Here is a 21,352-nt window from a genome sequence, read left to right as displayed (position 1 = left end):
TCCCTAAAAGGGAGCTGCTCCTTCTGCCACCTCCAAACCCGGGAAAAGCTTGGATTTTCCCTACCTGGCTTGGAAAACTCTGCCCTCTCCCCGCTGAACCATGACAGCCGCTTTTGTCCTGTTCCTGCCAATGCTGTGGCCCAGCCCTTGCCTCCCCCTGCCTGGAGCAGCCCCTTTTCCCCCAGGGCACAGAGGGCTCACAGCCCCCCCAGATGCAGCACCCCAGCACTGGGTCTGGCCCCGGGGCTGGGAGCTGCTGTGTGACACATTTTTCCACAGTGAGGAAGCTCTGGGAGGGCAGAAGAGTGATGGAAGGCGGGGGAGAGGAGGGTTTTTCAGGCTTTATTTGGAAAGCTACACAAAAGGGCTTTGCTGATTAAAAAACAAACCCCAGCTTTAAAAAAATAAACCACCGAACCCAAAGCCATGTGAAGAAGCCAACCCTGCTCAGACGAGCCACTGCCAGAGCAACTCAGCCTCCCCTCCCCAGCCCAAGCCTGGCCTACCTGCCAGCAGAGTGACACAGGGACAGCCCATCCTGCCCCAGCCAGGCTGGCTCCTGCCGCCCCCAGCCCACAGCTGCTCTGTGCCCGCAGGAGAGGAGGAATCAGCAGCGTTGGAGCACGGGGGCAGGCAGAAGCGCTGGCTGGAGATGAGTGAAATAACTCCCTGCTTCTAAACTGGGATAACTGGTGGGTAGGGAGATGCCAGTGCTGCGGGGTCCCTGCCTGCAGAGGAGGCTGCTGGGGCCCTGCTGCATTTTCCAGGCTGGCTCTGCAGAAATCAGGGACAAAGGGACACGTCTTGGCCCTGCTGCAGCGCAGGAAGGGGCTGGGTGGGAATGGCACTCCACTCACAACGGCGCCCTGAGCGTCCAGCAGGGCAGGCTCCACCAGGAAAGGGTTTAAGGCTTGCTTTGTTTGCCAGGAGGAGGGAAGGGGATCTCCCTTTCCAGTACCAGCCCTCTCTCCTTGTTTCCAAGCCCCTTCCAGCACCACCTCCCGCAGGACACAGTGGCAATGGTCCGTGGAGGCTCAGCAATGAGTCTGTGCTGCCCGAGCCCAGGCAGGTCGTACCAAGGCAGGGCCCCAGCCCAGCCCCAGTCAGCAGGGCTGGTGCTCCCTGTCCTCCCCGAGCAGTTCAGTCGATGCCTCCCTGCCCAGGAACCCCGTTCCACTGGGGGCTGCCTCGTGGAAGCTCCCAGCTCTGCCATTGCTGGAAAGTTTGGGGTGTGTGGGGCTCCAGGACCCCTTCTGCCCATCCTGGGCAGGCTCCAGGTGCTCACACTCCATCTCAGCCTCGTCCACGTCCTTCTCCCGGTACAGTGGCACCGACTCCATCTCCAGGTCGCTCTCCAGGGCTCGGTGCTTCCTGCCCTGCTGGTACCACCTGCAGCTGCTGGAGCTGGAGCAGGCCAGGTCCAGCCCCACCTCGTTCCTCGTCAGGCAAACCTCCAGCATGTAGTAAAATGTCCAGAACACGGCAAAGCATCCCAGGAGCAGGAGGGTCTGCAGAGGGAAACCCCTTGAAAAACACAGCTCTCAACCCGCTCAGGGCCCTGCCCACTGCCCAGCAGAGAGGGCACAGAGCAGGGTCCTGCTCTTCCAGCTCATCCTGAGGCATGCAGGGCTCTCAGCCTGCAGGCAGGCTCACCTTGAGGGTGTTGGCTGTGATGGTGTAACGCTGCTCCTCGGGGATGTCCAGCCCTGGGGGACAGGGCAGGGAGAAGTCACTGCTCAGGTACTGCCCACTCATGGCTTCCTCCAGCAGCCTGGGGACAGAGACACCCTGTGAGGCTCCCACGGGTAGGAGGGGCTCCAAAACGCCCACAAAGGGTCTGCACTGTCTCCTTCAGCACACAGAGCTGTGTTCTGCAGCCCTGTGAGGTGTGAGGGCAGCAGCCCTGGCCTCACCTGGCAGCAACACGGCTCCCACCCACCCCCTGCTCACAGGGAGGCAGGGATGAACCCCCCAGCCCCCCTCTGCTGGCTCCCTCCACGCTGGGAACGGGGTGTTCTACCCCTGGGGGACGTGGTGCCCTACCTCTGCCGTTCCTTCATCTCTGCTGGGGACCAGGAGGAGCCGTACAGGGTCAGCTGCCACTGCCTCAAGGTGCCAGGCCTCAGGCTGTCGTCCCCTGGGGAGGAAGCGGGCTGGTCCAGTGGGGAACTCTCTGAGCCAACCAGGCCATGAGCTGGCAGCTCCCTGGGACGGGGCACAGAGCTGCCACCAGTGCTGAGGGTGCCCCGAGGGCAGCACTCACCGATGTCCCTGATGAGCAGCCTGTAGGTGCCCTGCGCCTCCTCGCCCCAGCAGCGCACCGTGGAGAAGGTCCAGTCAGAGAAGCCATTGGGGTCCCTGCCAAGAGGGGAGGGGAAACAACCCGTGAGGGGTCACAGAGGCAGCGGGCAGGACACGGCCCCAGCCCTGTGCCCTCGGTGCTCACGAGTCCATGCTGCGGGTGGTGCCGATCAGGGACATCATCCCGCTGGGGCACAGCAGCCGGATCTCCAGGTTGCCACGGCGAGGGTGGGTTATGGTGACAGTGACAGCCACGTGCTCCAGGGTCCTCATGCCAGACAGCTGCAGGTCGGCAGGGGTCACTGGGAAAGGGAGATGGGGGTTGGTCAAGGCTGGTGGTGCTGGGATGGAGTCCCCACTGCCAGGCAGCCCCACTGGGCTGTGGTGCCACTTCACGGGACACACACGTGGTCTCTGCCTCTTCCCCACTGCCCTGTGTGGGGCTGGCAGCAGAACCCAGGTGTCCAGGCTGGCCAGCCCATCTCCAGCCGTTCCCAGCTCCAGGAATGCTCACGGCCCCAGAGCTGCTGACCACGGCCCCTCTGCAGTGGGGAGAGCTGGGTGGGGCACATGGCAGGACAGGCAGGGGGGACGTGGGCACATGGCAGGACAGGCAGGTCACAGAGGCAGCAGTGTCCCCTGCCTGCAGGCCTGCTGGGGGCCGGGCAGGGCTGGGCTCAGCTCTCCCTGCCCCTGGTAGCCTGGAGCAGCCGCTGCTGCTCGGCACAGCCCGGCCAAGTCAGGAGCTGCAGCATTTCCTAAAATGGTCAAAGGCAGCAGAGCGTCTCTGGCCACTGCCCAGCCCTGCTCCTGAGCCCGTCTGGCTCCCCAAACACATCAGAGCAGGGATGGGATGTGGGGAGGGGATCCCCTGGGGATGGGCAGCGGAAAAAGCCCAGGCAGCCCAGCATTTAACCCCTTCCTGGACTCCTGCAGCCCAGGGCTGGTCCTGCACGGCTGTGCCACACGGCAGGGCAGGCTCAGCTCTCCATCCATGGCACACCTGCTCTGACAGGGCAGGGTGGTTCTGCTCTCCATCCATGGCACACCTGCTCTGACAGGGCAGGGTGGTTCTGCTCTCCATCCATGGCACACCTGTTCTTACCATTCCAGGCCACCTCCAGCTCCTGAGGGAGCCAGGGGATGCTCCTGCCCTCCTTCAGCACGGGGCTCACGTACGAGGCCAGGTAGGGCACAGACTCCCAGATCTGCCAGGGGAAGGAGAGAGGGTTCAGCACGGATTGCAGCCTCCCTGCACACCCATCCCTCCAGCTCCCACAGGCTGCTCCTGCGCTGGATGTGGGCCCAGGCCAAGGGGCCTCTCCCGATGGTGCTGTGGGACACCCCAGGGATGGGAGCAGTGCCCACATGCCCAGGAAAGGAGGGAAAGTCACTGCCTGGGAGCCAGGAGGGCTGATCAGGGCTTGGGACTCCCCAGCTCTGCGTCTGTCACAGCGGCTCTGAGTGGTGTGCTGAGGCTGTTCCACTCCACCTCTGGCACAGGGGACAGGGAACAGCAGAACCCAAGTGCCTGCAGGAAGAGGGAGCAGCCTGGAGGTCCCTGTGACCCCGGGGGCACGGCTGGCAGTGGCAGTGACCTGACACAGCTGCACAGAGCTCCACACACAGCTGGGACCAAGTGCCAAAGGGATGCGCCCTGGGCTCCGTGTGACAGAGGAGGAAGAGATGGGGATGCCCCAGCCTGCTGTGAGCACACCACTCCCCCAGAGCTGCCAGCTGAGCACAGCCTGGTTCTGGGGCAGGACAGACCCTGTGGAGGGAGGAAGGTGCTGGGGCTGCTCCTGGTGCCGTGGATCAGGGCCCTCACCATGGCTATATATAGTGCTGGAGAGCAGCAGCTCTCAGGCACTGCTGGGAGCCTCGTGAGCTCATACCCAAAGCAGCCTCGGAGGCAGGGCCAGCAGGATGGTGGCCAAAGTGCTGAACGGCAGCGGTGTCACCCCAGGCGTCAGCGGGACAGGAGCTGTCCCTGCCATGGGGCTGCACCTGGGCTGGGCTGCTGTGCCTGCCCCCAGGGCAGGTGTGGCAGGGCAGGGCATTACCTTGGCAGCGTTCACCAGCCTCCAGGCGTTGAGCAGGCCGAAGCCATGCTGGTGGCTGTGGCTGAAGCCAGCCTGGTTCGTGTCCCACTTGGCGTGACGGTCCTCATACTGCAGAGACACGCGGGGGCTCTGCTCACCTGGGGGCTCAGGCAGCCTGAACCCCCAGGCCTGGAGGGAAGGAGGCCCAGACGCATCCCACAGGCGTGGGGAAGCAAACCCACATGGCCTTATTAGAAAGGAACAGGTTGATCTTTGTTTGAAACAAATCCCAGGACAAAGCGGCTTCCAGCTCCTCAGAAAGGAAATGGAGCTGCACAAAAGGGCACAAATGCCTCTGCTCTGAAACATCCCAGCTGCTCCCTGCTGCCCAAACCACTGCCTGTGGCATGGCAGAGGCCTTGGAGAGAAGGAACCGAGTCCTTTAAATCACCAAGAGCTGGGGCAGGACAGATCTGGGTCCCATCACTTACTGAGTTGTACTGCTCTGGCAACATTGGCTTGGAAGTTATGGAAAACACTGTCTCATGCCAAAGAGAGCACAGCATCAGCTGGACACAGCCTCCTGCTCCCCAGAGGGGTGAGGAAGAAGCCCCATCCCTCCAGTGAGTTCCCACTCCTGCTCTGGGTGAAGGGCAGGGCTGTGTTTGCTGCCCAGCTCTCTGTTGTGCCTGTTTCCGGGAGCCCAGTTCTCTGGAGAGCCCAGGAAAGGCCAGGGCAGGGCAGAGCTCCTGTTTCCCACTGCCTGGGCTGTGAGGTGACATTGCAGAGGTGGCAGCCCTTGGGCTGGGCCAGCCCCACCTCCTGAGCCCTGGAACCTGCTGAGCTCTGGAACCTCCTGAGCCCCTGGACCCTGCTGAGCCCTGGAACCTTCTCAGCCCTGGAACCATCTGAGCCCCTGGAAGACCCCTCCATTGGCAGATGGAGGCATTCCTGAGGCAAACAACCCATTTATTATCATGACAGGGGAAAATGCCTCAGCCACATTCCTGGAAGGAACAGGGGGTGAGGAGAGAACCAGACGAGGCAGAGATTTATGGAGGGGCAGCAGACACAAACAAGGATGTGCACAGCAGGGCCCAGCATCCTGCAGCACCCTGAGGGGAGGGAAGGAGGGAGGGAGGAGCGGGGCCAGGCCCTCACCTTGGTGGCAGTGAAGACGATGAGGGAGGGAGGGAGGGAGGGAGAGAGGGAGGGAGGGACTCACCTTGGTGGCAGTGAAGATGATGAGGGAGGGAGGGAGGAAGGGAGGGACTCACCTTGGTGGCGGTGAAGATGATGAGGGAGGGAGGGAGGGACTCACCTTGGTGGCAGTGAAGATGATGAGGGAGGGAGGGAGGGAGGGACTCACCTTGGTGGCGGTGAAGACGATGACGTGCTGCACGTCGCGCCAGGTGAGGCAGGGCCGCACCTGCAGCATCAGCGCGATCATCCCCGCGGCCAGCGGGGCGGCCGCCGACGTGCCCGTGTGCCCCTCTGTGCAGCCCGTGCCCTTCTGCAGGTCCCAGTCTGTCGTCACCTGCCGAGGAACGTGGGACAGGCCCCTGTCAGGCTGCTGGGCTGCACAGGGACGTGTGCTCCTGGCCCCGAGCCAGCCCCAGCTCAGCCTGTGACACCACCGGCCCTGCTCACAGCCAGGAGGGGTCCCTGACACCACTGGCCCTGCTCAGAGCCAGGAGGGGTCCCTGACACCACTGGCCCTGCTCAGAGCCAGGAGGGGTCCCTGACACCACTGGCCCTGCTCACAGCCAGGAAGGGTCCCTGACACCACTGGCCCTGCTCACAGCCAGGAGGGGTCCCTGACACCACTGGCCCTGCTCACAGCCAGGAGGGGTCCCTGACACCACTGGCCCTGCTCAGAGCCAGGAGGGGTCCCTGACACCGCTGGCCCTGCTCACAGCCAGGAGGGGTCCCTGACACCACTGGCCCTGCTCAGAGCCAGGAGGGGTCCCTGACACCACCGGCCCTGCTCACAGCCAGGAGGGGTCCCTGACACCACTGGCCCTGCTCACAGCCAGGAGGGGTCCCTGGGACAGCCTCACTGCAGGGACAGTGATCCCAGGTGGGAAATGGGGCATGGAGAACAGTTCCCTTTGGAGACACAGAGAGGAACTAGCCCTAACTAAGGAACTCTGAGGGAAACCCCTGGCAGACGCAGTGTGGGCTCTTCCTCACTGTCACTGCTGATCAGTGTCACAACCAGACTGCAGGGGCCATGTGGGGCTGTGCAGAGCACACACAGCCTCTGAAGAGGCATCAGGCAGCTCTCAAATTGTGCCGCCTCACTGCAAAGCAAGTGCATCCATCTCCCTCTGCTCCCCGTGGGGAGAAAGCCCAAAATCTGAAGGGTTTCTTGTGTTTTTGCTTGGCTCCATCCCATTTTTCCAGCTGTGAGTGGCTCCAGCTCACACTGGGACACTGAGTGTCCCACACAGAGCACCCTGAGAGCACAAACTTTCAGTAGGAAACACATCCAGTGCCAGAAGCTGTATTAAATTCTTCCCATTAAGGAAACCACACGAAGTTTATGGTCTGGTAAAAGAAAAAAAAAAAGCTGGAGCAGATGGCTGCAGGGAAATGAACTCTGAGTTAACTCTGGCAGCACTGCAGCGAGCTGCAGGGTGCCCAGGAGCAGACTGTGCTCCTGAAAAGGGCTGGGTGGGGTTTAGCAGGGCTAGGGCTGGCTGAAGGAGCCACTGTGGTACCAGCTGTTCCCAGGCTCCGTGTGCACCTCGCCCTGGCTGCCCCATGGAGAGCCAGCTCCCCTGTTAGTGTCCCACAAAGCCAGCGTTTAAACTGAACGTGCATTTGTGACCTCCAAAGCGCTCACACCGTGCTGGGGGAAGCCAGAGCAGCCCCCGAGCCTGGAGCTCCTGATGGAATGCAGCACAGCCCTCGCTGGTTCCCTTTTTTCCCAGGGTCAGCACTTTCCAAACCAGCCTGGGACAACTGCAGGGATTTCTGGCAGCAAGAATCAGCCCTGCTCTGGGTTTTACTGTCCCTGTGGCAGATTGTGGCCTGCCCTGGCTCTGGGCTGCAGGAGGAGCTGGCTGAGTCCCAGCCAGGTGCCTGAGGATCCCAGGCTCTCCCTGTTCCCCAGGTTTCCCCAGCCCTGCTTGACAAGCCTGGACTCAGCTGCTCTGTGGCAGGCACAGAGCCACAGGAAAGAGCTCTTGGGAAGTCCTGTCCTGGTGGGAGATCCTCCAAACGTGGCCAACCCAACCCTAAATATCAGGAGGCAGCGATGCTTCCCCCAGGCTGCCCTGGGGCGGGTGGGCTCTGCAGTCCCTGCTGGCCCCACAGGACAGGAAGGGGTCACACCACGGGGCTGGGGGCAGCCTGGCACCAAGGGAGGGACGGGCTGGGTCAGGCCTGCAGGGGGGAAAACAGCCCTGGCTGCTTGGCTCGGGCAGAAAGGACGTGTTGTTGACAAGAAGTCGTTTTTTGGCAAAAGAAGGGAAAAGCTGATAAAAATATTCTTAAAAATTCGGCTGGGAGAGGCCCACGTGCCAGAACAGAGGAGAAGCTGGGGCCAAGTGGTTTAAAGAGCCCGAGGCTCTCCCTGCCCTCCATGCTCCAGCACCCCTTGGGAGCAGAGAGAGGGGGGCTGGCTGGGCAGCACTGAGGGGCTGAGAAACAGGAGCCTCCCTCTGTTTGTGCAGGGCCTGGATTAAAGGCACATCAGAGGGAATAAAAAGCAATCAGAGGGGACAGAGCCATGTCCTGGCTGTCCCTGGGGCGGCCAGGAGGGCACAGACAGGGGACACAGGTACTCACGATGCTCCTCATCATCTTGTCCCCGCCGCTGAAGGTGACAGCCAGCATGGAGGCACACTCCTCAGCATAGAAGGGCATGGAGCCTGTCTCATCCACAGCTCCTGGGGAAACAGCAGAGGCACCCCCTGGGTGAAACTGCCCTGCTCCCACTGCTGGGACTTGGGGGTGTTGATCCCGAGAGCCTCTCCTGCCATGTGCTCCTCCAGGGCCTGGGAGCTGGGCAGGGAAATCAGAACCAAGCCTGTGTTTTGCCCACCTGGAAGATCTACAGAAAGGGCAGCAATGATAAATAATCCCTCGCTGTGCTCAGTGTCACACAGATCTCCTGCCCCTCACGCAGCTTCTGCTCTGGAGAACGTGGATCACACACTTCTCCTCTAACACAAATGCTGGGAATGCTGCATTCCAGATCATGCCCTGAACATGGCAGCATCTGTCACAGCCCTGGGAGGGAGGCCTGGGCACGGGCAGGAATTTCTCTGGCCTCCTCTTGCTCTGTAGCTCAGACACAAACTGCAGGGATGGAGGCTGAAGCCCAGCACACCCCAGCCACTGCCAGGCTTGTCCCCAGACATTCCCCACAGATTCCCAGCATCCAGCCAGCTCCCAGATGGGCAGGCTCTGTGCTTTTGGGATCACCTCACTGCTCCAGGCTGGGAGGGGAGCAGACAGAGGGCTCACCTATGGTGACAGTGTAGATGGAGTTGGCATATCCATCGTAGTTGCAGTTGTCACTGTGCTGGCCCCCGTTGCCACTGGCCACCACGAAGATGCTCCCGAAGCCACGGCGACCCGCGATCACCCCGTGCTGCAGGGCAGCCTGTGGAGAGGGACAGGGCAGGGGGCTCCTTCCACACTGATCCCAGGGCTGGGGGCTCCTTCCACACTGATCCCAGGGCTGGGGGCTCCTTCCACACTGATCCCAGGGCTGGGGGCTCCTTCCACACTGATCCCAGGGCTTCCTGCAGCAGCCAGCCCAGCACGTGTGATCAGGGCTCCCCACTGCCCCTCTCCGAGTGCCCAGCCCCACAGACCCCGGGGCTTTGCCTTTGCTGGCACACGCCACAGCCGGGGCCCCACCTGGCAGCACATTTCAGCCCAGACTCTGCTCCCACCTAGGGGAAGGACACGTCTGAGGGATGAGCAAGAACACAACCCCACTGGAAGTAACCACCCTGCTCTCCCTCCCCTGGCAGATGAGGGCACATTCTGCCCATTCTCTGTGGCACAGCGAGCTCTGCCTGTGCTTTGTGTCCTGGAGCTTGTTCCAGCTGTCTCTGCAGGCAGGAAGGGAATAAATTAACTTGCAGGACTGGGGACTATTTGTTATGGTGAACGAACAGCTCGGTTGTCAGCGCTGCTGAGCTGTGGTTGGAAAAGCACAGCAGAAGAGCACTGGAGCAGAACCACACCCCACTGCTGGTTTTGGGGCCCCTTGGTGACCCCTTGCTGCAGCACAGGCAGGCTGGGTGTGTTCTGCAGCAGTTCTGCAGCACAGGAGCTTGGAGAAAACCTTAATGGCCTGGGAAGGAGCAGCCTCAGCTCTGACTCTTCCTCCCACTGCAATCCCACCCCCCCTTATTTACTCCCAGTATCCAAGGGCACCATCCCTGCCTGGAGAGCCACCCTAAGCACAGGCAAAGCTCGGCCTCCTGAGCAGAGAGCACCCCATGGGCTGCACAAGCTGTCAGTGCCACACCTTCCATAGATTGTGAAAGAGCCTTTCCCTGCTGGAAGCAGCCTCTGCTTGGAAAGCTCACCCTGCCCTGCCCTCCTGCTGCAGCGTGGCCTCTCCCAACCCCACAGTGACAGGGACACCTCTGCTGGCACCGAGGGACACACGCAGATGTGCAGAGTGTCACAGCAATGGCCCTCCCGCCCTGAACGGGCAGGCAACAAGCCACAAGCCCTGGAGGCTCCCCCAGGGCTGCTGGAGCTGGGATTTACCTTTCCCAGTTGGTGGGGGCCATCCACAGTCTTCCCATCATCGTCGGGACCCCAGCTGCAAAGAGAGACACCGTGAGGTGACAGCCCCAGGAGGCACAGGAGGCTCTTCCTGTCACCACAGCCAGCTCCCAGCTGCTCCCAGAGCCATGACTGGGACTGCAGAGCACTGCACTTTCCCACCCATCAGGATGGCCCCTCGCTGCTGGGACATGGCTGTCGTGTCTGCACTGTGCCCCTGGGTCAGATTCCAGTGCACAAAATGTTTGATTTTTATTTAACAAGAGGCTTCTCACACATTCCAATCCCCGTCACACACGGCTCAGCCGGGGCTGCCTGACCACAGAGGGGAGCACAGTGCCCCCTCCAGCACAGCCAGCCCAGAGGATGTGCTGCAGCAGCACACACCTCACACCTGTGAGAGCTGTGCAGAGCCCAGGACAGGTCTCCAGGAACAGGATTGTGGTTAACAAGGCCATCTGATAACAAGGTTATCAAGGCTAACTGCAGCCACAGGAGGATGGGAGCTGGTGTGAGCACTCAGCCACGAGCTGTGACCCCATCCCCAGGCAGAGCAGGGCTGGCAGCCAGCTCAGGGTCCCAGGGCTCACCTGCAGCTGTAGATGTCATTGATCTGATAGTGCTTGTTGAAGGCAATGGCCTCCATGCTGTCCGTGAGGGGCCCGTCCAGCACTCGGATGCCTGCAGGACAGAGGACAAGGGACGTGAGGAACACGGGTCACACGAGCTGCACAAACTGCAAACACACTCCTGACTCGAGGCTGCCCCGCTGTGCTCACCCTGCAAGGTCAGCCCAGCTTTGGAGAGCCGAGGCAATGCCAGGTCCTGCTGGATCTGGGGTAAACCCTCCTGTTCCCTGTGCCGCTATTTGTCCAGCACCAAGGGCCAGCCGAGCTCAGGCAGGTCCTGTCCAGCTCTAGTGATGTTATTGCAGCACCCAGGGACGGAAGGCAGGCCCTGGCAGGGTGACCTACCCGCGATGCGGCTGCCGAAGGCGACCCCCACGGTGCAGAAGCTGTTGTTGGGCACGGCCGCGATCTCCCCGGCGCAGCGCGTCCCGTGGTGGTTCCCGTTCTCCTCGTCGGGGTGAGGCATGGGGTCAGGGTCGTTGGAGTTCAGGTCATAGCTGCCTTCTGGGCTCTGCAAACAGACCCGCGGTCAGGACTGGGGCTCTGCTCTCCTCAGTTTGGGAAAAGGAGGAGTTAAGAGAACACAACACAGGCCGGGCATCACGGGAACTTGGAGGCTGCTTCCCAACACTGCCAGCTGCTGCTGTGGGGAAAGGACCAACCAAGGCAGCTCCAGGCACTGCTGTGGGTCAGAGGGATGCCAGCTGCCTCCCATGGGTTGCACAAAGGCAGGTAACCCCAAAACCTGGGTGCAGAACCTCCCAGGAAAGGTTTGCTGCTGGCACTTTCCGCCCTGGCTGAGCCAAAGTGATGGCACAGGCAGGACTCTGAGCTCTCACACACTCCTGTCACACTGCCCGGCCTGCAGCCTGCACGGCACTCACGTAGTTTGGCTGGATGTCCTTGATGGTGTGCTCCACGCCGTCGTCCACCACCACCACCGTCACCCCGCGCCCCGTCACGTTCCGCTCCCACACGCCCGTGACGTTGATGTCCTTCCCGGGGCTCTTGCGGTTGTTCTAAGCACCAGAAAGGACAGTGAGGGGACATGGTCAGTGCTGAGGGGACCTCCTGGGGGCACTGGACATGAAGTGTGGGGCTGGGGCCAGCACGGGAAGGACTCACAGGACAGTCAGGGAAGATTAATTGAGGCTGACAATGAACAACAGTTGCTGGAGCCATGAGGTGGGGGACACAGTGTGCTCCAGCCAAAGCCCTCTGCCCACCCCAGTGCCACCAGTGCACAACCAGCTGCAGGAGCTGCTTCCTCCCATCATCACAGCAAGCACACGGCAGGAAGGGTGAGCTCTCAGCGAGCTCCCTCCTCTCCAAAGCACAGAAAGAGGCTGCTCTGCCTCCTGCATGACAGCTCGCCCGTGGCCACACAGACAGCCCGAGCCTGGGAGCACAGCAGGAGCTGGGACACCACTCACCAGATGCCACTGCTGGGGGTATTTGGGATCGTTAAAGTGCAGGCTGCGCTTGGAGCGCTTCAGAAGCTTCTGTTCCGAGTGCCACCGCACGCTGTCGTGCTGTGCAAACAAAGTGTCCACGGATCTCCTGATGGCTTCGTGCTCAGCCGCTGCGTGGCCGTCGGGCTGGTAGGCAAAGAGGTAATGGCCCTTGAGCTCCCCGACACGGCCCATGTTCACCAGCCCTGCAGTCCGGGCCAGCTCCTCTGCCCGCTGCTCCAGCTCCTCCTCGGGCGCCTCCAGGCTGACGGCCCACGTCAGCTTCCCGTGGCTGCCCTCAGTGTCCAGGGCCGGCGAGGCCAGGGGGATCCAGGAAGCGCTGAGCCAAAGGCACGTGTGGATGCAGAGCGTGGCCTCCATCCCCGCACTCCATAGCGGCGCTCCCCGCCTCCAATGCGGCATCAGACACGAGGGCTGTAACAGCACACGTGAAACTGGTGAGAACCCCTCCTGATGAGGGACACGGTGGCCGGGGCCACCTGAAGGTCCCACAGAGCCCCATAGGGATTGCCACCAACCCGCTGCACGGCAGATCCCTTTCCCGGGAAACACCAGCGGCTCCTTCCCAGGGTTCAGAACGGGAGGCACACCCAGGGATCGATCCCAGCCCTGCCCTGCCCTGCCGGGTGCCAGCCCCGGGCCAGGAAACACCGCGCGGGGCTGGCAGGAGCAGCCACTTCCCCCTCCTGCCTCTGATAAGGAACTGATAAGAAACTCTTGATGCGTGGCTCCCCAGAACAAACACCACGGGCACCGCCATGCTCGGCGGGCAGCCCAGAGCCGCTTCCTCTTCTGCAGGAGCCCACCGAACTCGTTCCTCACCTGCTCCACGACCGGAGGAACCTGCTTTTCCCTGGCACGGGCAGAAATCACCGTCGAGCCCCGGTTCAACCCGCAGCCCGCAAACCACGGCACCGCAGAGCGGGGCAAACACCTCCCGAGATCCCGCTGCCTCGGCCGTGCCCGGAGCTCGACACTCCCGGCCCTTCTCCTCCTTCAACCCGGTCCATTCCCCTCTGACACAACTCATCAGCTGCCGCTGCCGCTGGACACCGAGCTCCGCGCTCCTCTCCCTACAAGTCGGGCTTTAAGCGCCCCGGCAGCGGCACCGCGCAGCGCCCCGGGGCAGCCGCGGCGCTCCCCGCTCCGCCGGGCACCGGCACCGGGGACACCGCGGAGGTCACCCCCGGGCACAGCACCCCCGCTCCCCTCCGCCACTCCGCCCGGGCCCGCGGGGAGCCGGCGGCAGCGCTCCCCGGCCCGGTGCGCATCCCTCCCGCCGCCCGGAGCCCGCCGCCCGCCGGTGCCGCCCCGCAGCGCTCACCGGGCATGAGCCGCCGCCGCCGCCGGAACCGCGGTGCCGCTGACAGCGGCGTCACATCCGCCGGGGCGCGGGGCGGAAGGGGCGGCGCGGCGGGGGCGCGGGTCGTGCGCTCCGCCCGGTGCCGCTCGGTGCCCCCCGGTGCCGCCCGGTGCCGCTCCGCCGGCCCGGCCCAGCCCCGCAGCCGCCCCCATGGCGCTGGAACAGGCGCAGGGCGACGGCCCCGACCCGCCGCGCCTCTGCGAGCCCGGCCCCGCCGCGCTGCCCGGCAGGTAACGGGGGGGGCCGGCGGGGCGGCAGCGGCACCGGGATGGGGCGGGGATGGAGCGAAGATGGGGCCGGGATGGAGCGGGGATGGAGCGAAGATGGGGCCGGGATGGAGCGAAGATGGGGCCGGGATGGAGCCGGGATGGAGCGAAGATGGGGCCGGGATGGAGCCGGGACGCGGCCGCGGCGCAGCGCTGAGCCATGTCCCCGTTCCGCAGCGGGAGCCCGCTCTCCGCCCCGGAGAGCCCCAGCGAGCCCGGGCCCGGCGGCGACGCGGAGCCCGCGGCCGCCCCCGGCTCCGGCGGCGATGCGGAGCCCGGGCCCGGCGGCGCGGAGGCCGCGGGGCAGAGCGGAGCGGCGGCCGAGGAGCCCGACGAGGAGGCGGCCCCGGCCAGGCCGTCGCAGAACATCGCGGTGCAGGTGGGTGCAGCTCCGGGCTCCGCGTGCCGTGGTGCAGCTCCCCGGGGCTCGGGGTTGTGCTGTGCGGGGCCAGGGCTCTGCAAGGCTCCTGTGGAACCCAGAGGACAAAGAACTGAATAATCCGTGACTGAAGGGCAAAACACATCTGTACCGCTGCTGTGTGCCCAGTCCTCTGCTTGAATTTTAATTAATCTTTAATTAAAATTTGACCCTGGTGAGGCCACATCTGGAGTGCTGTGTTCAGGTCTGGGCTGCTCAGTACAAGAAAGAGAAGGAGCTATTGAAGAAGGATGCAGTGGAAGCTGTGAAGATGATGAGGGGTTTGGAGCATCTCTCTAATAAGGAGAGGCTGCAGGAGCTGGGCCTGGTTGGGCTAGATAAGTCTGAGAGAGGATCCCATTAATGCATATAAATATCTCCAAGGAGTGTCAGGGGAGGGTGCCAGCTTGTTTTTGTTGATGCGCAGCTATAGGATGAGGAACAATAGCCATAAACTAAAATATGTTTCATCACAATATGACAGAGAACTCCTTTCTGTGGAGGGTGGCAGAACACTGGAACAGGTGCCCAGGGAGGGCTTGGAGTCCCTCCCTGGTCACTGCAGGGGCTGAGCTCAGTCATCTCCCTTCACAGACCGACTTCAAGGCAGCTGATGCAGACGTGAACACGGACCAGGACATCGAGAAGAACCTGGTGGGTATCAAAGCCCTGTGCTCAGGCTCTGCTGCTCACACTCCCAGCCGCACGAGCTGGAGCTGTTCTTCCCACTTTATTCCTGTCAGAATAGAATCACAGAATCATTGCAGTTGGAAAAGACCAAGACCATCAAATGTCAGCCTTGAAGTCTGTTACAGGCTGTCCTTGTCACAGAGGAGTTGTGCTCTCCACTGCAGGACAAGATGATGTCCGAGAGGGCCTTGCTGAAGGAGCGTTACCAGGAGGTGTTGGACAAACAGAGGCAGGTGGAGAATCAGCTGCAGGTCCAGCTTAAGCAGCTCCAGCAGCGGAGGGAAGAGGAGATGAAAAACCACCAGGTATTTGGTGAAGGACTTTTTTTGTTTAACCTGCCCTGTAATTAATTTTAAAGTCATTATGAAGAGGCAGGAGAACCTGCAGTCCAGAGCATCAGTCTCCCGAGTTTCCTCATAACAACCAATTTATATCTTGACTCAGTCTGCTAAAAATAAAGAGTTTGCTGTGTAATCTCATTAATCAATTAATCAAAAAAAAAAAAGTATTTTAAATCAAAACCATTACTTGGTAATTTTGCTCTGTATCTGTGTGATGCTTCTCTTACTCCAGGAGATCCTGAAAGCCATTCAGGATGTTACGATCAAGCGAGAAGAGACTAAGAAAAAGATGGAGAAAGAAAAGAAAGAATTCCTGCAGAAAGAGCAGGATCTCAAAGCTGAAATTGAGAAACTCTGTGAGAAAGGCAGAAGGTATTTGTACAGAAAAGAAATCTTCTTTTTGGGGAAGAAGACCTTGCTTAACCGTGATATAAGCCTGATGGAGCAAAGAGCTTTAAACTTTTAGGAAGCAGCGAGTATTTAGGTCAGACCTGTACGTGGATGAATTTAGGATAGGCCCTATATTTGAATTGGCATTTTTATGGAGCCATTCTGTTATGTCATAGAGGTCTGGTTTTTATTCTGAGGGCTCGGTGATGTTTTTGGGTAAAACAACTCCAGTGATGGCTCTGAGTGCTCAGCCCTTTTCCCCCAAGTGCTGGTGGCAGAGCACGTGCTGGGGGAGCAGCTCAGCTGCCTGCAGCCAGCCTGGTTCTGTGCCACAGCCTTTGTGCAGTGCCGTGAGACAGCAGGATTTGTGCTCCAGAGGCTGCTGTTGGTGGCTGTTTTCCCACACACATTGCAGGGAGCCATCCCCAGCCTGTGGTGTGGGGTTGGGCCTGGGGATGCTTGGATGTGGGCCCTGCTCCCTTGGGATTCCAGCTGTGCTGTCCCTTTTCTCCCGTGCAGGTTGCTCAAGGAGCAGGAGGAGAAGGAAAACAAGATTGCCTCTCTGATTGCAGAGCAGTCTGATGAGAAGTAAGGCTCTTATCCCTCACCTGATTAGTGCTGCCCAGAGCACTGTTCCTTCCTGTCATTCTGCCTCAGAGTGAATCCAGTGCTTTGGTTGGGACAGAGGAGAGACAACGAGCCAGCACTGCTGGCCAGTTACGTGCCCTAGAGGTTTTATCTCCTCTTTCAGCATCAGGGCTCTGGATTAAATCTTCCTTGATCCCAGTCACAAGCAGACTCCTGGATACTTGTGACATAAAGATCCCACAAGATTAGAGTTTGGGCTTGGTGGATTGACTCAGCTTGTAACTGCTACTTCTGACTGAGCTTCGACTCCCCAGAATTAGGGCAGACTGATTTCCCTGTCCGTTCCCCACAGCTGTCCAGCTACACTAAGCTCTGGGTATTTAAAGCTGGGCAGGGATGCTCCAGGTGTTCCCAAAGCACGGGTGGAAATGCCCAGCTTTAAACTTCTCCAGGATCAGAACAGCACAGCTGCTCAGATTGATTCCTGGTACAGATCTTCCCTGGGGCTGGACTGAATTTTGCTGAGGGGAATTCCCCTCGTTTGGCCCAGCATCTTTGCACGCTGCTTGTTTGTGTGCTCTGGAACAGCTCGCTGCTGGGACAGTGACTCACACAGCCCAGGGAGCTGGGGCTGCTGTCACGGCCTGGAGACTGCTGATCTTCCATGTCCCAGCCATCCAGAGCTCCTGGGATCCATCCCCTGGGGCCATTCCAGTGCCTGAGCCTAAGGGGGGCTCATTCTGCTCTGCTCTGCTCTGTTCTGTTCTGTTCTGTGTGCAGGCAGCTGTGGGAGATGGAGCTGGACAAGCTGAAGAACCAGCACAATGAAATCAACAGGAACATTCTTGAGGAGACAGAGCGGGCCTGGAAAGCAGAGGTGAGCAGGTGACTCCTTCCCTGCAGGGTGGTTGGTTTGAGGTTCTAGCTGGGTAATGGGCAGTGCTGTGAAATTAGGAGCAAGGCCAAGTCTCACTCTGTGGGATAAGAGGAGAGATGAACACGTGTCAGTGCAGGGAGCATTAGCAGGGAGCCGTGCCCAGTGCCTGGGCTGGCAGCAAGAAATGGGAGTACAAAAACAGCCTCTGTCCGTAGATCCTGTCCCTGGAGAGCCGGAAGGAGCTGCTGGTGTTGAAACTAGAAGAAGCAGAAAAAGAAGCAGAGCTACACCTCACCTACCTCAAGTAAGTCTGTGTCAGAAGTGGCAGGGAGGGTCACTCAGGTGTCCCTGTGTCCCATCTCCTCTTCCTCTGCTTACGTTGGAGGTTGGACTGGAATAGTTCAGGATTTCCTGTGCTTTTCTTACTGGATCAGTGTGATTCAATAATGTCTCACAGCAAGGGCATGTGGGCTGTGCTTGTCCCCTGTCACTGTTCACCAGCCAGTGCTGCTGGCTGTGGTGTCCCTGTGTCCCCCAGGTCAGCCCCTCTCCCTTGTGGGGTGCCCCACCTGGGGGTGAGCCCTTCCCACCCCTCTGGAGGAGGGGAAGCCAGGAGGGTGTGGGGGTTGCTGTTCCCACTTTGCAGCCAGTGAGAGCACAGTTGCAAGTGGGAAAGTTCAGCTGTGCTTGCAGGTCTGCGCCGCCCACGCTGGAGACCATGAGGCCAAAGCAGGAGTGGGAGATGAGGCTGAACAGGATACGTATGACCAAGCAAAGCGTCCGAGTAAGTTCCTGCTGAGCTCTCCCAGCCTAGCAGTGAGCAGTTCCTCACACACACAGTGAGCAGCCCTTCACATACACAGTGCTCCTCCCTTCAGCTCCTCTCCATTCCTTGTGGAGCCAAACAGTGCCACTTTAGGGCCTGCCACCGCCTGCCTTAGAATGCCCAAACTTGCTTAGGTTTGATAAACGTGCCTGTTTTCTTTCCTCTCTGCCAGGATCAGTTCAATGACCACATCCAGATGGTGAGGAATGGCACAAAGCTGAGCAGCCTCCCCCAGATCCCGACACCGACGCTGCCTCCTCCACCTTCAGAAGTGAGTGCCTCTCCAGCCCCACAGCATGGTGCTGCCAGGCCCTGGCACAGCCTGCCTGGTGCTGGGCATGTGTGGGATGGCCCATTCCCTGTCTGGGCTTACTAGAGAGGAGGGGAAGGGTCTCCTTCCCTTTCCAGCCGCCAGTGCCTGCAGTTCCCACCTCGCTGCCTGCAGAGGAGGGCACTCAGCTCTGCTTCCAGGTGCTCTTGCTCTAACCAGCCTTTCCCTCTTGCCCTACTTTTCTTTCTCAGACAGATTTCATGCTGACGGCATTCCAGCCCAACCCATCCCTGACCCCCCGGCTCCCCTTCCCCATCGGGCCCGTCCCCGTCCCCATGGTCATGCCCAGTGCCGATCCCCGGGCTCTGTCCTTCCCTCTGCTGAACCCCGCCATGTCCAGGCCCAACCAGCCCTCCCCACCCCTGCCTGCCTCCCAGGGCAGGAGCAGCCCGGTGGTGGCGTCGCTGCTGGGCACTCACAGCCCCCACATGGCCCCCGCTGCCCCCATCCCTCCTCCGCCCGGCCTGGGCGGCGCCCCCGAGTTCCCCCGGGCCCAGCCGGCCGACAAGCTGGAGAAGCTGCTGGAGAAGCTGCTCACTCGCTTCCCTCAGTGCAACAAGTAAGGGTCTGCTGGTGGTTTGGGGAGGGCAGGGGCTTGTGAGGGCACTGGGAGCTGGGATCAGGGCAAGGGGGGCTCCTGGTGTTGCGGGAAGGGAGGCTGGCAGAGGTGGTGGTCTCCAGCAGGTTTGCTGTAGTGCTGGGGATCGCTGGGAGCTTTGCAGGATGGCAGGGATATCTGGGCACGGCCCCCTCAGCCTGGCTCTGGGGGTTCCCTGCGCTATCCCCAGTGGTTTGGGGAGAGGAGCTCCTCAGCACGTGGCCCACCTCACTGGAGGTGGAGGGGAAGCACCCGGATTCCCGCAGGCAGCAGTGGCTGAGGGATCCCCGTGTGTGAGCACCAGGAGCTCTTAGCAGGCTGCTGTCCATGCAGGGCCCAGCTCACCAACATCCTGCAGCAGATCAAGACTGCCCGGAGGACCATGGCCGGCCTGACCATGGAGGAGCTGAACCAGCTGGTGGCAGCCAAGCTGGCAGAGCAGCAGGAGCGGGCAGCGGCCGGTGCTCAGGTGGGACAGCCTGGGGGCTGCTGCAAGGGGGCCTGGGGAGCAGGAGAGCTGCCTGGGGAGCAGGAGAGCTGGCTGGGGAGCAGCAGAGCTGGCTGGGGAGCAGGAGAGCTGCCTGGGGAGCAGCAGAGCTGGCTGGGGAGCAGCAGAGCTGGCCGGGGAGCAGGAGAGCTGGCTGGGGAGCAGGAGAGCTGGCTGGGGAGCAGGAGAGCTGCCTGGGGAGCAGGAGAGCTGCCTGGGGAGCAGGAGAGCTGCCTGGGGAGCAGCAGAGCTGCCTGGGGAGCAGGAGAGCTGCCCCTGCTCCCTGGCTCCCCACAGAGCTCAGGCTGTGCGTCAGGGCTGTCCCCTGGGCTCCCTGTCCTGCTGACTGCAGCGTAACCAGGGAACAGTTTTCCCTGGGGTGACTCCTCTGTCCTTTCCTCCCGGGCTGTTCTGACGTGCCTCCTCGGCCTCGCTGCAGCCTCTGGGCCGGATCAGAGCCCCCATGTTCTCTGCTCCCCTGCCTCAGATCAGCACGCCCATGTTCCTGCCCCCGGCCCAGGTCGCCTACCCAGGAACGGCGTCGCACGTAAGGCTGCTTGTCTTCCCTGGGGAGGGGGGAGCCTGCCTGGGCTGTCCTGAAGGGATGGGATGAGCCCCTGGAGCTGGGAGCTCTCTCCTCACACGGCTACCTGGGCTGCCGAGGTGAAGGGGGGAGGACTGGGGGCACAGATCCTTTGGGTTTCACACTGGAACAGAGGGACACCAGACATGATGGGTGTGATGGCTGTGGGCAGAGGGAACTGAACACCCTGTGGCCTTGGGCTGCAGCTGAATCTGTGGTCAGAGCTGTGTGTCTGACTTCCCTGCCTCCTCCTTTCTTTCCCTCACTGCCCCTCCCAGACCCCAGCTGCCTGTAAGCTGTGTCTGATGTGCCAGAAGCTCGTGCAGCCCGGTGACCTTCACCCCATGGCCTGCTCACACGTGCTGCACAAGGAGGTGAGTGTGTTCTGCTGCTCAGAGCCTCCTCCTGGTCCTTCCAGGTGACCCCTCCCCAGTCCTTGTTGTCCTGACACCTTGCCAGGAGAAGGGTACGATCAATAAACAGCTTCCCTGCATCCTGTCATCCCATCCTTTACTCTTGGCTGGGCCACCCTGCATGGCCACTGGGTGGTGGCTTTAGGAACAGGCTGCCCTTGTGTCCCTGAGCCTGTGCTGTGTCCGTGAGGGTTGGATGCTGGAGCAAAGCAGTCTGGAAGGATCTGGAACACAGGATGAGGGGAGAGCTGCCACTGCTGCCCAGGTGTCTGGGTGGGGATGCCAGAGAGGAGCTCTTGGCAAGAGGAGGAGACTTTCCTGTCCCATGGGTCTGGCCGTGGGTCACCTGTGTGGGCAGCCCCAAATCCCAACAGCTCTGGGACCTCCAGCCCAAGGAAATGGAAACTCCTGTTGAGGAGGGCCTGATGGTCCTGCAGGGGTGACAAGGGCTCCTTCCTTAGGGTAACCTTGTGTTGGAGGCCGCAGAAGCAAAGGAAACCAGCCCTGAAGCGAGTGCTGTGGACAATGATGGCACCTCTGGGTTGGCCCAGTGGCTCTTGACTAATTCTCTCTCTTCCAGTGCATCAAATTCTGGGCCCAGACCAACACGAATGACACTTGCCCCTTTTGCCCAAGCCTCAAATGACGGCTGCTGGGACAACGTGGGCCCCTGGGAGGAGTTGCTGTGAATAGACAGGATCAGTTCTAAGATTTCTACAGTTCTATATTTATACGATCATGTATACACATGTACATTTTTATTATATAGGTAATGTGTGTATAGAAAGTCTGTAAACATACAGATTCATAAATAAAGTGTGTATATTATGCAGTGATCTGCTGCAGCTCCTCATTTCTTACTCTGCAGCCTTGCTGGCTTCTTCCAAATGAGGGTCAGCGTTCCCTGCTTGCTGGGAACCACCTCTTCCCACTTGGCTCGCATCAGCTCCTTTCCTAGGGCCATTCCTCATGACCTG

The 21,352-nt window shown here is 60.9% G+C and overlaps 2 protein-coding genes across 5 annotated transcripts; one reads left to right on the top strand and one right to left on the bottom strand.

The window, feature by feature from the left end:
* Positions 1-326: 326 nt before the first annotated feature.
* PCSK7 (proprotein convertase subtilisin/kexin type 7) lies at positions 327-13,569 on the bottom strand. 3 transcript variants are annotated; one of them, XM_036397576.2, is made up of 16 exons: positions 13,529-13,569; positions 12,166-12,618; positions 11,617-11,751; positions 11,078-11,243; positions 10,694-10,784; positions 10,086-10,140; positions 8,820-8,958; positions 8,139-8,239; positions 5,713-5,880; positions 4,365-4,472; positions 3,407-3,509; positions 2,447-2,603; positions 2,264-2,358; positions 2,044-2,137; positions 1,654-1,771; positions 327-1,508 (listed from the first exon to the last, which is right to left on the bottom strand). In XM_036397576.2, the coding sequence occupies exons 2-16, from the start codon at positions 12,604-12,606 to the stop codon at positions 1,104-1,106; spliced, it is 2,376 nt and encodes a 791-aa protein (XP_036253469.1). In that variant the 5' UTR covers positions 12,607-12,618; positions 13,529-13,569; the 3' UTR covers positions 327-1,103. The 3 variants fall into 3 exon arrangements, with proteins under 3 accessions (XP_036253469.1, XP_036253468.1, XP_036253470.1); XM_036397575.2 differs by lacking the exon at positions 13,529-13,569 and adding an exon at positions 13,027-13,343; XM_036397577.2 differs by lacking the exons at positions 4,365-4,472; positions 13,529-13,569 and adding an exon at positions 13,027-13,343.
* A 52-nt stretch (positions 13,570-13,621) lies between these two features.
* Positions 13,622-21,211, top strand: RNF214 (ring finger protein 214). Of its 2 annotated transcripts, none has more exons than XM_036397368.2 (15): positions 13,622-13,797; positions 14,011-14,212; positions 14,846-14,905; positions 15,106-15,246; positions 15,515-15,654; positions 16,192-16,260; positions 17,041-17,137; positions 17,353-17,441; positions 17,819-17,921; positions 18,136-18,234; positions 18,486-18,853; positions 19,226-19,361; positions 19,819-19,926; positions 20,241-20,336; positions 20,956-21,211. In XM_036397368.2, exons 1-15 carry the CDS (start codon positions 13,718-13,720, stop codon positions 21,019-21,021), a joined length of 1,854 nt encoding a protein of 617 aa, XP_036253261.2. In that variant the 5' UTR covers positions 13,622-13,717; the 3' UTR covers positions 21,022-21,211. The 2 variants fall into 2 exon arrangements, with proteins under 2 accessions (XP_036253261.2, XP_036253260.1); XM_036397367.2 differs by having other exon boundaries at positions 13,625-13,797; positions 17,831-17,921.
* Positions 21,212-21,352: the final 141 nt, after the last annotated feature.

Source organism: Molothrus ater, chromosome 22 (genome assembly GCF_012460135.2).
Source record: "Molothrus ater isolate BHLD 08-10-18 breed brown headed cowbird chromosome 22, BPBGC_Mater_1.1, whole genome shotgun sequence".
NCBI classification, from domain to species: Eukaryota; Metazoa; Chordata; class Aves; order Passeriformes; family Icteridae; genus Molothrus; species Molothrus ater.
The sequence above is the reverse complement of the archived record's forward strand: the minus strand, read 5'-3'. Positions and strand labels throughout refer to the sequence as shown.

Coding starts and splice junctions, on each gene's coding strand:
- PCSK7 (XM_036397576.2), bottom strand. CDS start 12,606: ATGCCGCATTGGAGGCGGGGAGCGCCGCTATGGAGTGCGGGGATGGAG. Junction 8,959..10,085: donor GCCCCCACCAACTGGGAAAG/GTAAATCCCAGC, acceptor CCCTCTCCACAG/GCTGCCCTGCAGCACGGGGT. Junction 8,240..8,819: donor CATCTACACTGTCACCATAG/GTGAGCCCTCTG, acceptor CTGTTTCCCCAG/GAGCTGTGGATGAGACAGGC.
- RNF214 (XM_036397368.2), top strand. CDS start 13,718: ATGGCGCTGGAACAGGCGCAGGGCGACGGCCCCGACCCGCCGCGCCTC. Junction 17,138..17,352: donor AGCGGGCCTGGAAAGCAGAG/GTGAGCAGGTGA, acceptor CTCTGTCCGTAG/ATCCTGTCCCTGGAGAGCCG. Junction 18,854..19,225: donor CGCTTCCCTCAGTGCAACAA/GTAAGGGTCTGC, acceptor CTGTCCATGCAG/GGCCCAGCTCACCAACATCC.